Raw genomic sequence first — 12,648 nt, 5'->3', positions numbered from 1 at the left:
AAACACTACAGCAAGACTGTAGTGTAAACTAAGTGTTGTGGACTTCCTCTAAGGTGTTTAGCTGCTACAAGTATCAGAGATGCCTGCATCCCTACTCACCTGAGGCAAGTACACACTTAAAATCAACACCATACTTAACCAAAGGTCACTTCTGGGGCAGCGTTAGATTTCTGTGGAGAATAATCAGCAAACAAAACTGAACCATGAAAATAGATATAATAAAGCTCATTCCCTAAAGCTCATGAACGTTGCTTGCTGACCTTCCCTTTTCTTAACTAAAATCTAACCAATGGATCTATCTCAGCCCACAGCAGCTGAGTACAAGGAATTACAGTGAGAGAGACAGAGTTGTTACTAGTGGCACAATGAATGACAGTATCAGGAGCTCCACAGCAAAAGGAAATACGGATGATAAAACTGACATGGAGCCATTGTAAGAAAGCAATCATCCCTATACATCAGTGTACCTCTGGGAAATCAGGGAAAGTGGCCCTAAGTCATCAAGAAAAGGTCAACTAAGCTCAGAATACCCGAGTAGCAGTACTTGTGGTTTCCCAAGTGTGCTCCCTTTAGCAGTAATATCAGCATTACTTCAGGCCCTATTCCAGCCCTACTACACTCAGGAGGTAGGGCTGTCCTGTTGAACAAACGCTCCCAAGTGATTCTCATGGGTGCTAAAATTTCAGAACCACTATTCTCGTTAAAGAGATTAGGAAATTAGATATATTTAATGAAATTACATTTATTTCAGGGAAAAAGTCCCTATACAAGAGGTGAATATTATTATACATACTTAAAATTCTTATTAAGATTAAGTTATCTGCCAAACATATAATGTGGAGCACTAGTCAAACAATCATTAAAATCTATCATAATAAAATACGTACTGTAAAATGAATTAGCAAAACAAATTATACAGTGGACTGTACAGAATACAGTGTGGCTTACAGCACTATTTCCTGAGCATTTTTCAAAGGTTAGCCATGACTGTTACCTGTACTATTATTTACTGACTTCCTTTCTATCCACTCACTTCTCTTCATAAATTTATCTTTTCCTACAAAATAAAATCTATCAAGTCACAGATTGATGCTGTGCTGGTCTTCACAGGCCCATTCCTCACTCCATTCTTGATAGGCTGTCCCACCAAACTGCTTCTGACAGGACTGGACTATGACAGATACCAGACATTTGAGGATGGGAGGACAGTGAGGTCTTTCTTCCTGTGTGCCCTCTCTGTTTAAGTGCCATGTATCTAAAACTACAGCTCAGGCCAGGTGGCCCCTCCTCCACTGCAGTGACAGCATTTCTTTCCTTTATCATTCCAGTCTGAGGGATGGTAGTAGCTTCTGCTATTGCTAGTCTCTGGGCCTCCTGTCACCCCGTATTTATTCCTTTAACCATCAGCATACCTACAAGTAAACTCTCTTAAAAGACATTTCCGTTACACCATCCAGAGTGAACTGTTTCTTGCTGGGTCCCTGAGGTTTTGATACAGCAGTGCTACTTGTCATTTTTTGTATGATTAACATGAAAATTAAATAGTCCATGAATCAGCAAGACTCATGTACTTTATCAACAATGGAACATATGGACCATGCTTAGGGCAGCACTCATAGTACCCCAAAGTTACATCCAACCTTTACCTCTGTAAAGAGTACATAAATAGGCCACAAGACAGGCTTTGCTTGGGGGACTATTTTAGAATCTTATTTCAATCATAGATGTTAATGGCAGACAATGATTTTCTTCACTCAGCTCATTTAGTCAATACTTACTGGTCACATACTACATGTCAGCCACAGAACACTGGGGACACGGCAGGAAACAAGTTCCTGCCCTCTTGCAGCTTACATTCTAAGTTAGAAAGACAAATCAGTATAATATATAATATATATCATCATCATTCGGTGGTAAGAATGAGGCAGGGAAGCCAAATGGGATAGCTATTTTACATCAGCCAAACCTGAGAAAGGTGAAGAAGGAGCCATGCAAACTTCTAGTGATGTATTAAATATCAGGGAACAAAAAAGTGCAAAAACTCAAATACAGGAGTGCCCTTGGTACATGCTAACCAACCTGCTGGTAACTGTTTAATGAACGCAAAATGTAATAAACTTTAAACAATCATTGAAATTCTTCAAAATTTCCCTTTAATCATGTGTATGTAAGCACGTGTACTTGTGAGAATCTATGTGTGATCATTTATTCTATAGCATATATATATATATATATATATATATACATGTATATACATATACAGAGGGAGAGTAACCGTAAAAGGACCACCACAGTGGTCCTCACACTGGAATCTTCTGATCAGCAGCTTTAGTGTCACCTTGACCATGTTAGAAATGGAAATCTGTCTGTTTTCAAAAGCTCTTGAGGTGATTCTTATGCAAATTAAAGTTTGAGGACCACTGTACTAAAATCCTCTACAAACTCAGTAACTGTGATCCCAATTAAGGCCGGAGTAAACAACCCTGAGTATAAGCTTAACTACAACCAAGTTTTACGTAAACGACAACCCTATTTCCATGATTATCAAACACATCAGACCATTACACTCAGTTTTATAAATAGCTACTTCATGATATCATATCAACTCTGAAATATCAACCAGAAGTAAACATAAAAATCTATCTTTGAAACTATTTTATTTCCAGTTGTAAAGACTTAACACACTCATAGTAAATAATCAACTACCAAGTATTCAAATTTTTAAAAAGGTTGGAAAAACGAAATCTCCCGATTATGCACAGAATTGGGTGGAGACCATAAAGAGGTAAGAGACCCTCTCTATTAAATAAATCTGGAGAAGTATTTCCCTGCCTGCCAATTTTTTAAGAGTTTTGAAACACCAAAGACATACTTCATCCACTAATGGAAAACTGAGTGTGAAGGGAGCTAGAAAAGGGGAAAAATCGTTTCCTTATGGAAGAAAAGGTTCCTTTGACTCTGTTACCAAAGAACATCTCATCTTTGTGTCCTAAGGAGTGAATACTCAAGTCCTATTTTACCAGATCAGCTTCCTCCCTACTGTCAGAGGCTTCAGAAGTAAGCAGAACTGCCACCACTCTAACTGGATGGAAGTTTTCCTGCAGAAAACCTTCTCTGATCCTCCAAGACTGGGCAGTCCCTCCCTTATGTGCACCAACAGTGCCCTGTACTTCCCACATGATGGCAATTTCTCAAACAGGATGGTAATTTAGTCTGTCCATCACCTGCACTAGCATCGGCTCTGTGAGGGCAGACACCAGATCTGTTCAGTGCACAGATTAGCTGCTGTGTGATTTGAATTTATCTATGACTGCACTGCTCAACCAACCTCTTATTCCCACATATGAATATTCCACGACACGTTTCAAAAAGAACATCAGTAATTCTCGAATTTAAAATAAAGAATACATTTGCTCGATGTAATAGTTTCACCTTAAGCAAATAATATTTCTATTGCTACACTAATAACCCTTCCTCCAAGAAACCAACATGTGAAGCTATATCCATGAGCCTGGGAAAATTGAACCATCAAAGCCAAAGAAATGAAAAGAAGCAGAAAGACAGCCCCCAAAAGCTAAATTAATGAAGGACTTAGAAAAACCAACAAAGGAATGGGGCATTAAAATCTTAGAAATACTCCTTGTAACCCTAACTAGATAATCACAAGTAATAAAGTTAAATTCAAGGATTAAAGGGGCAAATCTTTAAACTCAGGCTGTTTACACCAATTGGGTCCTTTCTCTCCAAGGATCTGCATTTGAAAAAATACGTCAAAAACGCCACTGAGATTTAGAGTACTCAATTTGGGGGCCCGAAGTAAAATCAAGTCAAGGACACACATATTAAACACATTGGGTATCTAAGGCACTGTGAGTACATTAGCTTTTCAAATTTCATTTCACCCGAGTTCAAGATTTAAAGAAAGAAGGCTGAGGTGTGTGTGGGGTGGGGTGGGGGGGCAAGGCTCTTCTACAATCCTAACTCACAACTCATTTCTAATGAAAAAGTTATTCTTTTCCTGTATATCTTTTCACCAATTGGTAATCTGAGAACCAGAGACATCTCTCCTATATGACCAACTCCTTCCTTATCACCACTATATAGCCTTTTTTCTTCTCACATAGAGTGCTCCATTCCTACTAGTTTTCTTTTCTTTACTGTGATGTATTTTATTTTTTCATATTATTTTATTTTTTTAAATTAAAATTTATTGGGGTGACAATTGTTAGTAAAGTTACATAGGTTTCAGGTGTACAATTCTGCAATACATCATTGATATATCACACAGCGTGTTCAACATCCGAGTCAGTTGTCTTTCCATCACCATATATTTGATTCCCTTTACCCTCATCTACTACGCCCCTCCCTGCTTACCCTCTGGTAACCACTGAACTATGGTCTCTGTCTATGAGTTTTTGTTTTTTCATTTGTTTGTCTTGTTGTTTTGTTGTTTTCAGTTTTATATACCACATATCAGTGAAATCATATGGTTCTCTACTTTTTCTGTCTGACTTATTTTGCTTAGCACAATAATCTCAGGATCCATCCATGTTCTCGCAAATGGTACTATCTCACCTTTTCTTATTGCTGAATAGTATTCCATTTTGTGTATACTTTATCCAAGTTTTTTTGACGTCAGTTCTGTGCAACTCTCTTCTTAACATTACCTTCAATTCAATACTACTCCTCAGACTATGAAATCCCCTTTCTCAAACAACTTCACTGCCTCTCTAACTGTAAATATCAAACATAATCCATCATCAGCTTTCAGGTTCTAGAGCCCCATTCCCCCAGGATACACAGCTGTCGTGATTTCTATCTGCTCTTTCAGCGGCCTTTCTTTCCCTGGGCCTGTCACTGACCCTTAGTTCTCTTCCAGGACTCTATGCACATTCTCCTGACCCACTGAACTCCCAAGTCACCAGACTCTCCTTTCCAAACTTTTGGAAACCTTTATTTCATACAGCCAGTCTAATCGGTGTTCCTCCTTCACCCTCCAAGCCCAAGTAAAGAACAAGAGCTAAGAACCCAAGACTTCACATGAGATTTTAACAATATCTACTATATGGCCAGCCGAGTGGCTCAGTTGGTTAAGAGTTAGCTTAAGAGCATGAGCTCTGAGCAACAGGGCCACCAGTTTGATTCCTACATGGGCCAATGACGCTGTGTCCGAGCTAAGCTGCCACTGAGCTGCCAACAGGTGGCAGGATGGCTCAGCTGGTGAGGGCACATGTTCCTAACAATAAAACTGCCTGTTTGTTTGTGGGCTACACCTGCCCACAACTAAGATTGTAACACAGCACCTTGAGCTTCGAGGCCACAAGCTGTGGATGGGCAGCCAGATGTCAAATGGCGCCTTCCACAACTAAGATTGAAGAACAACAACTTGGCTGGTCCCCCTCCCCAATTCCCCAACTAAAAATAAATAAATAAATAAATAAATAAATAAATAAATAAATAAAATATCTATTATTAAACATTAATCTAGATTAGAAACCTAGATGCCATTCATTGTAACCTTCCAGTTATTGCCAGTTTTAAAATACAGCCATTCAAACGTTACTTATTTTAACAATGCATCTGTATTCTGACTTTAACACTCAGTTATTTTCCTGAGGGAAAAAAGTAACGAAGTCTTCAAATTCTACTGCAGTTATATTGAATCTAGCTTTAAATACTCTGAATCTAACCTACAAATCTAAGCTATTAGTTGTCATATTTTACAACCCCCAGAGTGCCAGTCAGCAGCCAAGCTTTCCCTATCTACCCAGTCCCAATCCTTCCAGCCACTAAAAATCCACTTTTCATTTTCCTTCTCAACTTCAAGAGATCGAGCCAAAAAATGTGGGCATAAGAATTACTCTGGCTAAAAAATTAAAAATCACAATGGCCCACAAATTTCCACGTCCTTCAAAATTCTGTCACGAACGCATAAAGGAAAAACATGACCGGGCTTAGTCTCTCATTTTTAGGTACCCATATGTTTAATAGACAATTAACAGAAATTAAACAACAAGGACAAGAAAAGGAGTCCCTAAAAGACCTTCAAGCTAACAACAGGGAACCACTAAAAGTCCAAAGCAGTTTAACCTACTCAAAGTTACCTACAAGATATTGCCACTTTTCATCCACAATCTGTTTGAAAATGGATGTAAGAGTTTATTTCTTAAATCATACTATGGAAAAGATAAGTGAAATCAAGCAAACTGACAAGCAAACTGGAATATGTACTGTACTATCCTGTTCTGACAGTAAACACAGTAAATTGTACGTGGTGGTGAGACTTTCAACTGGGCTTCCCAACACAGAAGAACCTTTTAAAAACCTGTTACGGCAATGACCATTAACTAAGTAGTTACAGATAAAAACATTTTTGAAAATACAGGTCATTACATCATTCCAATAATACGCTATGCCTATTAAAAATGGTTTAATTAGTAACATCAGACCAAAGTCTTCATTTTACTTAAAACTAACAGATAACTGCCTCATTAGGGAACTTTCCAGGAAATGGAAACAACACCTGGGCTTTTTTTGTCGCTTATTAGAAAATGTGGTAAATTCATAAAATATCACACACACGGGCCTCTCATCACAAAGCAAAATACTCCGTTTCTTCAAACAACTCAATACTTAGATTTATTTCCCTATACACTTAAATGACTGGCGTTTCTAAGGAAAATATGTTAAAAGTAAGTATTTAAGAGAGTAGTAATAATTTATGGTTTGGCCTCATCACTCAGCCAACAAATCCTTAAATCCAATATAAGCCTATAAAAGATTGAACTACCCACGCTCAATAAAGGAAAAACCTCTAGAAAGAGGCAGCACACTTCACAGGCAATTAAAACAGTAAATCAAAAAGTTCTAGTTAATCACAATCATTGCAAATGAGTCCTTACTTTACATGCCTGGCCCTGATCTAAGGGCTTTACTTCTATTATCTCATTTGACCTTCACAACAATTTCCACTCTACAGATGAGTAAATTAAGCTCAGGGAAATTAAATAACTTGCATTTATTTACAAGTTTATTACAAGTCCTGGCAGAACAGGGATTCAAACCCAAGTGCTTGACTCCATTAGAGTACATTTTTCCTATTGACTCTTTCCATTCCTATTTCTATGGATAGAATTAAACATCTAGGATAAAGAAAATAAAGATAAAAGTCAAAACTAGTTAGTGAATTCTGGAATGAGTTCTCAGTATTCAAACTCTAAATATCCCTCCTTTTTAAAACTGAGAATAGTCGTTGGTTATCAGATACCAAGCAGGACATACTTATTTAAAACGAAGTATTATATATTGGGTCTTTGGAAAAGTAATGATGCATGTTTGCAACAGGTTGCTTTAGTTCATTTTCGGAAGTATTAGAGTCATTCGCATCTATGTTATTTCTATGTCATTTGACAACTGATAGTTCTAGCTTCATTCTAAAAAAAATTGAGAGATTTGGTTGAGATTTGGAGATTTTACAACAAGTTGAACACGGAAGACAAAACTGTGCATTTTTGCCATATTTCACTGTTTTACTTCCATAAAGGGAAGAACGCGTGTCAAGCTTGTAAAAAGTTGCATAAAGTTTATGGTGACAATGCTCTACAAGAACGTCAGTGCCAATGAAGGTTCACGAAATTCCGTGCTCCGTGATGTCAACAACGCTCCTCAGTCAGGGAGGCCCATCGAGGTTCATGACAAAATAAAGGCATTGATGGAGTCAAACCCACATTACACGACATGAGAGATTGCAGAAACACTGAACATGCGTCATTCAAGCATTCATGACCACCTGAAGAAGCTGGGACACGTAAGCAAGCTTGATATTTGGGTTCCGCATGAACTCAAAGAAATTCATTTCACGGCACATATAAATATATGCAATATGCTCATTAAACGTGAGGAAAAAGACCCTTTTTTGAAGTGACTGATAACTGGTGATAAGAAGTGGATTGTTTACAACAATGTGGTGCGCAGTCTTGGTCCCGACATGATGATTTGCCTCAAATGACATCGAAAGCAGACATTCATCAGAGGAAGGTTATGCTCTCAGTGTGGTGGTGGGATTTTAAAGGTGTTGTGTTTTTCAAGCTCCTATCAAGGAACCAAACAATCAATTCGAATGTGTACTGTCGGCAATTGGACAGTTTGAATGAATCCATCATCCAGAAACGTCCAGAGCTTGTTAATTGTAAAGGAGTTGTGTTCCATTGCGACAACGCAAGACCACACACAAGTATGATCACCTGTCAAAAATTCTTGGAGCTTGGTTGGAATGTGTTGCCACACCCACCATACTCACCTGACCTTGGGCTGTCAGACTTCCACTTGTTTTGCTGTCTTCAAAACTCCTTGCGTGGTACAATTCAGATGAAGCTATAAATCAGCGACTTGTTCAGTTTTTTGCAAATAAAGACAGGTCCTTCTATGAAAGAGGAATTATGAAGCTCACTGAAAGGCGGCAAAAGGTTATCGAACAAAATGGGCAATATATCATTGATTGATCTTTGTTCTTTTTTTATTTTAAAGATTTTTTAATTGGGGAATTGGGGGGATGGGAACAGCACAGGGGAATTAGGGGAAGGGTAACAGACAAGTTGCTGTCCTTTTGTTCTTCAGTCTAGTTGTTGAGGATGTTGCTTTACTGGCCCAAGTTGGCACCATCATTGCGCTCTTCCCAGGCGAGGCAGATCAGTTGCCAGCTACAGGATGGCCACTCATGGCGGCTGCTGGCCGCTCACGCTGGATGCTGGCTACACACGGTAGCCCATGGCAACCCACTGCAGCAGGGGCTGCAGCCTATGCAGACGCCGGCGACTCATGGCAGCCCATCTCCAGGTCGAGCTGTTGTTCAGCATCTTAGCTGTAGAGGGCAGTGTCACTGGCCCTCATATGTGGGATCCGAACTGGCATCCCAAGCCAGCTCTTAACCAATGCGCCACTCTGACGGCCCTGATCTTTGTTCTTTATATAAATAAATGACCTTTAAAAAACATAGACAAAATATGTCATGACTATTCTGAAGACCCAATAGAACAGGAGTCGGCAAACTTTTGAAACGAAATAAACACCAGGGGTCAGCAAATTGCGGCTCGCGAGCCACATGTGGCTCTTTGGGTACATACATGTGCCTCTGAAGGAAAATTGAAAATGAAAATAAAACTATCATAATTTTATTTATAAAATTTATTTTTTTAAAGATTTTTATAGGGGAATTGGGGGATGGGAACAGCACTGGGGAACTGGGGGAAGGGGAATACACAAGTTGCTGTCCTTTTGTTCTTCAGTCTAGTTGTGGAGGACGTTGCTTTACTGGCCCAAGTTGGCACCATCATTGAGCTCTTCCTGGGCGAGGCAGATCATTCGCCGACTTCTGGATGGCCGCTCACAGCGGCTGCTGGCTGCTCACGCTGGCTGCTGGCCACACACGCTAGCCCATGGCAACCCACTGCAGCCTACGCCGTCGCTGGCGACTCATGGCAGCCCAGCTCCAGGTCGAGCTGTTGTTCAGCATCTTAGCTGTAGAGGGCAGTGTCACTGGCCCTCATATGTCAGATCCGAACCAGGGCCCTCTGGCGTTCCAAGCCAGCTCTTAACCAACGCACCACTCGGCCAGCCCTATTTATAAAATTTTTAAAGGATATTAGTCACATAATGGTGACTATGTGAAATGTATTTATGGCTCTTGAATAATTTTTAAATTATTGTTAGGGACAGGATTGGCTCTTCCAGGGGTCGGCAAACTTTTGAGGTGGAAGGTACCCAAAGAGTAGCATGTGGTTCGCAAGCTACAATTTGCTGACCTCTGATATAGAAGGTACCAAATCAGCAAAACACCACCACCACCAAAAATTCACACTACCGTATAAAGCAGTGTTATTTGGGCAATTCATGGGTGTAGGCCAAATTCAGCCTTTGGCTGGCTTTTACACAGGTTCAGGATAAGAATGATTTTTACATTTTTTAAAGGGTTGTGAAAACAAAGGAAAAAACTTTCAGCAACAAATCTAAAGTATTTACTATCTGGCCCTTTACAGGAAAGTTTGCAGAGTCTTGGTCTAAGTTACTGATAGATAAAGGGGTTTCCTCCCCGCTTTTTCAAACAGCCTAATGCAGGAACTGACTTGTAAAACAAACTACAACCTAGGAAGATAAAATGTTGGATTCCCTTAGCTCCAAACCAGGGGAGCACACCCCCTAAAAAAGGCCAAAAATAAGTAGTTCCCTCTAACCAGGAGATAGTAGTAGTCTTCCAGAGCCAAGTTTCTGGTTAGCTGAGTAGACAGCGAGCAGGTGGTCTGTCTGTAAGTCCACAAAAGTCCCCGTAAAGAGTAAGGAAAGTCCTGATTTTCAGAATTAAGAATCTATCATATTAAATAGAGATTCTTCTGTATATTCCTGGATACTTTAATGTGCTATTTTCTGCCAATAGGAAGTAACACCCACAGGGTTGGTCAAGAAACCCCCAAACATGTTTAATCCCTATTCAAAAGCTAAAAATCTATTTTCTTTTACAATTCAATGGCTGAGGCAAGAAGTTGAAAGAATTTGGATAAGTAAATTGATAAATTATCAAGTTCTAAAACAGAACTACAAAGCCTAAAATCCTATCAACTCTAAGACAATGTGGATCATAGGTGTTATCTTAAGGCATCATCTCCCCAAATTTAGAGTCTTACCTGAGTACATTAAAAAAACAACAACACATTATAACTTTTCCCATCTGGAATATATTAGCTCCTTTCTAAACTTTCCAGACCATCCAATGATCTGTATTTAAAACAATTCCTTTTCTTATGTAGTAACTTTCTTTTAAGTAGATCTAAGAGGCAGAGAAAGTTATTCTTCAGGAAAAACAAAAAGTATGTGTGTCTACAAAAGGATTTAGGTTAAATGGCCAGGCTTGTGATTTAAATTCTAATCTTAAATCTGCCTGCAAGTACCCCTGTTCCTAAAAAAGAAATATGAAAACCAAGCACTTTATGTATCAGGCAGAACACTGGTAGGATTTCACAGTAATGCCAAGATTTGTAACCATTAATAGGAAGCTACTTAATATTATAAACCACAATTTTACTCTTAAAAATTCCCCCAAAATCTTTACTTTCAAAATGCTGTTCTTTTTTAATGTTACAATTTAACACCAGCAAACATGTTCATCCAGAATAAAGCAATCTAGGAAGTCTACTTTTAAGAGTATACAAGTTCTCAGGCCCTTTTGCTATACTTTTGTTTTCTAACAAGTTTAAGCCACACACTTACTCCCCAACTTAGTATCATTGAGTTTTGTAAGAGATTTTTATTGAAATAAGTTAACATTTTCCTACTGAATACACGTGGGACTCCAGGGCCCCTCACTGCCAGTTCCCTCCAGCCTGGTTCCCGACCCGCTAAACCACCAGGGAGTCTGTGTGTCTAGTACCTGGGGCCTTTGCCGACCTTGCTGGTAAGGCTCAGTTGACCGCTGGTGGCAACGCCTCCTCGGGATTTTGCCGCCACCGCCGCCGCCGCCAGCGCCCCCTCCTATTCCTCCTGCTCCCGAAGCCATGGCTGGGCCTCCGCTGCTTCCCGCTAACGGGCGGGTAAAGCAGAGGCAGCCGCCTTAAAGACCCCAACCCAAAAGTCCGTCAGCGCTGCCCACACTGGGGCACAGTCACACCGGGAACCGCGAGGTTGCCAGCACAGTTGTGACAAAACGTGCGCTGGCGGCACACAAGGCGGTGGGGGCTACAGAAGCCGAGCACCTGGCTCCGCTCCCGCAGCCCCTAGCGGACCACCTCCTCCGTGTATATCACGGTATCTACTGAGAAGCCCAGCAGAGGACAGCGACAGAGGATCCAGGTGCTAGGCTGACCAACTCGACCGCCGGCTCACGGGGACTTGTCCGTCTCCCCAGCCGAGCTGCCGCAGTTCAAGCTGCCGCCACTATCATCCACCTAACCCTCCTCCACTATTCGCACAACGCCCACCCGGGCGTAGTCAGGGTCCCAGCAGTCACAGCCTTTGTTGACGTCTATTGCTGCTGCTAAGGACGCTGTGGTCGCGAGGCAGAACGCGGACACTTCTTTTAAGTCAGAGGGGTAGTAGATTGCAGGGGAGGGGTATCACTATGTGAGGGGTGTAAATGTCTATTACATTGCTTTGTACACCTGACACTAAAAAAAAAAAAGACTTTTTAATTACATGAGGGGAAAGCTTTGCTCTGTAAAGTAAACCTTAATCATGTAGTTAGTTGTCTTTTCCCCCCAACACATTTCTAAAGCTTGACTATTGTAATTTCAAAAATGAGTATTGGCTAGAGCAGGATAATTTAATAGAAGATAGTATCTTCACCTTAGCTAACCTTAAAGATATTTTTATAGTAATTCTTCCCATAAGGTGATGCCCTAGAAACACAAGGCTATGTTTTTGCTGAGAGAAAAAGTGTGTACAAATCATTAAAACAGATGAGATGACACTGATGATAATAGACTTTGGAAATTAACTGTAAAACACAGGCCTACACTTAACTATATCCCATGGAATGTGTCCCAAACCACTTTACCCTCTATAGTCATAATGACAAATGACAATGACAATGACCAAATTGATCTCATCCTAGAAAAGGCAATGATAATTCATTCATTTTGTCTTCAGCTGTATTTGCAGTTG

At 40.2% G+C, this 12,648-nt stretch overlaps 1 protein-coding gene across 1 annotated transcript in view; it reads right to left on the bottom strand.

The window, feature by feature from the left end:
• The window catches only part of LOC109377110 (nuclear pore complex protein Nup153-like), an 89,567-nt gene extending 78,022 nt beyond the window's left edge, over positions 1-11,545 (bottom strand). The window contains exons 1-2 of the mRNA XM_019633368.1: positions 11,437-11,545; positions 8,300-8,310 (exon numbers count right to left, since the gene is read on the bottom strand). Of these exons, the coding sequence (XP_019488913.1) occupies positions 8,300-8,310; positions 11,437-11,545 (120 nt within the window). The remainder of the gene's footprint in view (positions 1-8,299; positions 8,311-11,436) is intronic.
• Positions 11,546-12,648: the final 1,103 nt, after the last annotated feature.

The sequence above is a fragment of the Hipposideros armiger genome, unplaced genomic scaffold, assembly GCF_001890085.2.
Source record: "Hipposideros armiger isolate ML-2016 unplaced genomic scaffold, ASM189008v1 scaffold_1292, whole genome shotgun sequence".
Taxonomy (NCBI): Eukaryota; Metazoa; Chordata; class Mammalia; order Chiroptera; family Hipposideridae; genus Hipposideros; species Hipposideros armiger.
The sequence above is the reverse complement of the archived record's forward strand: the minus strand, read 5'-3'. Positions and strand labels throughout refer to the sequence as shown.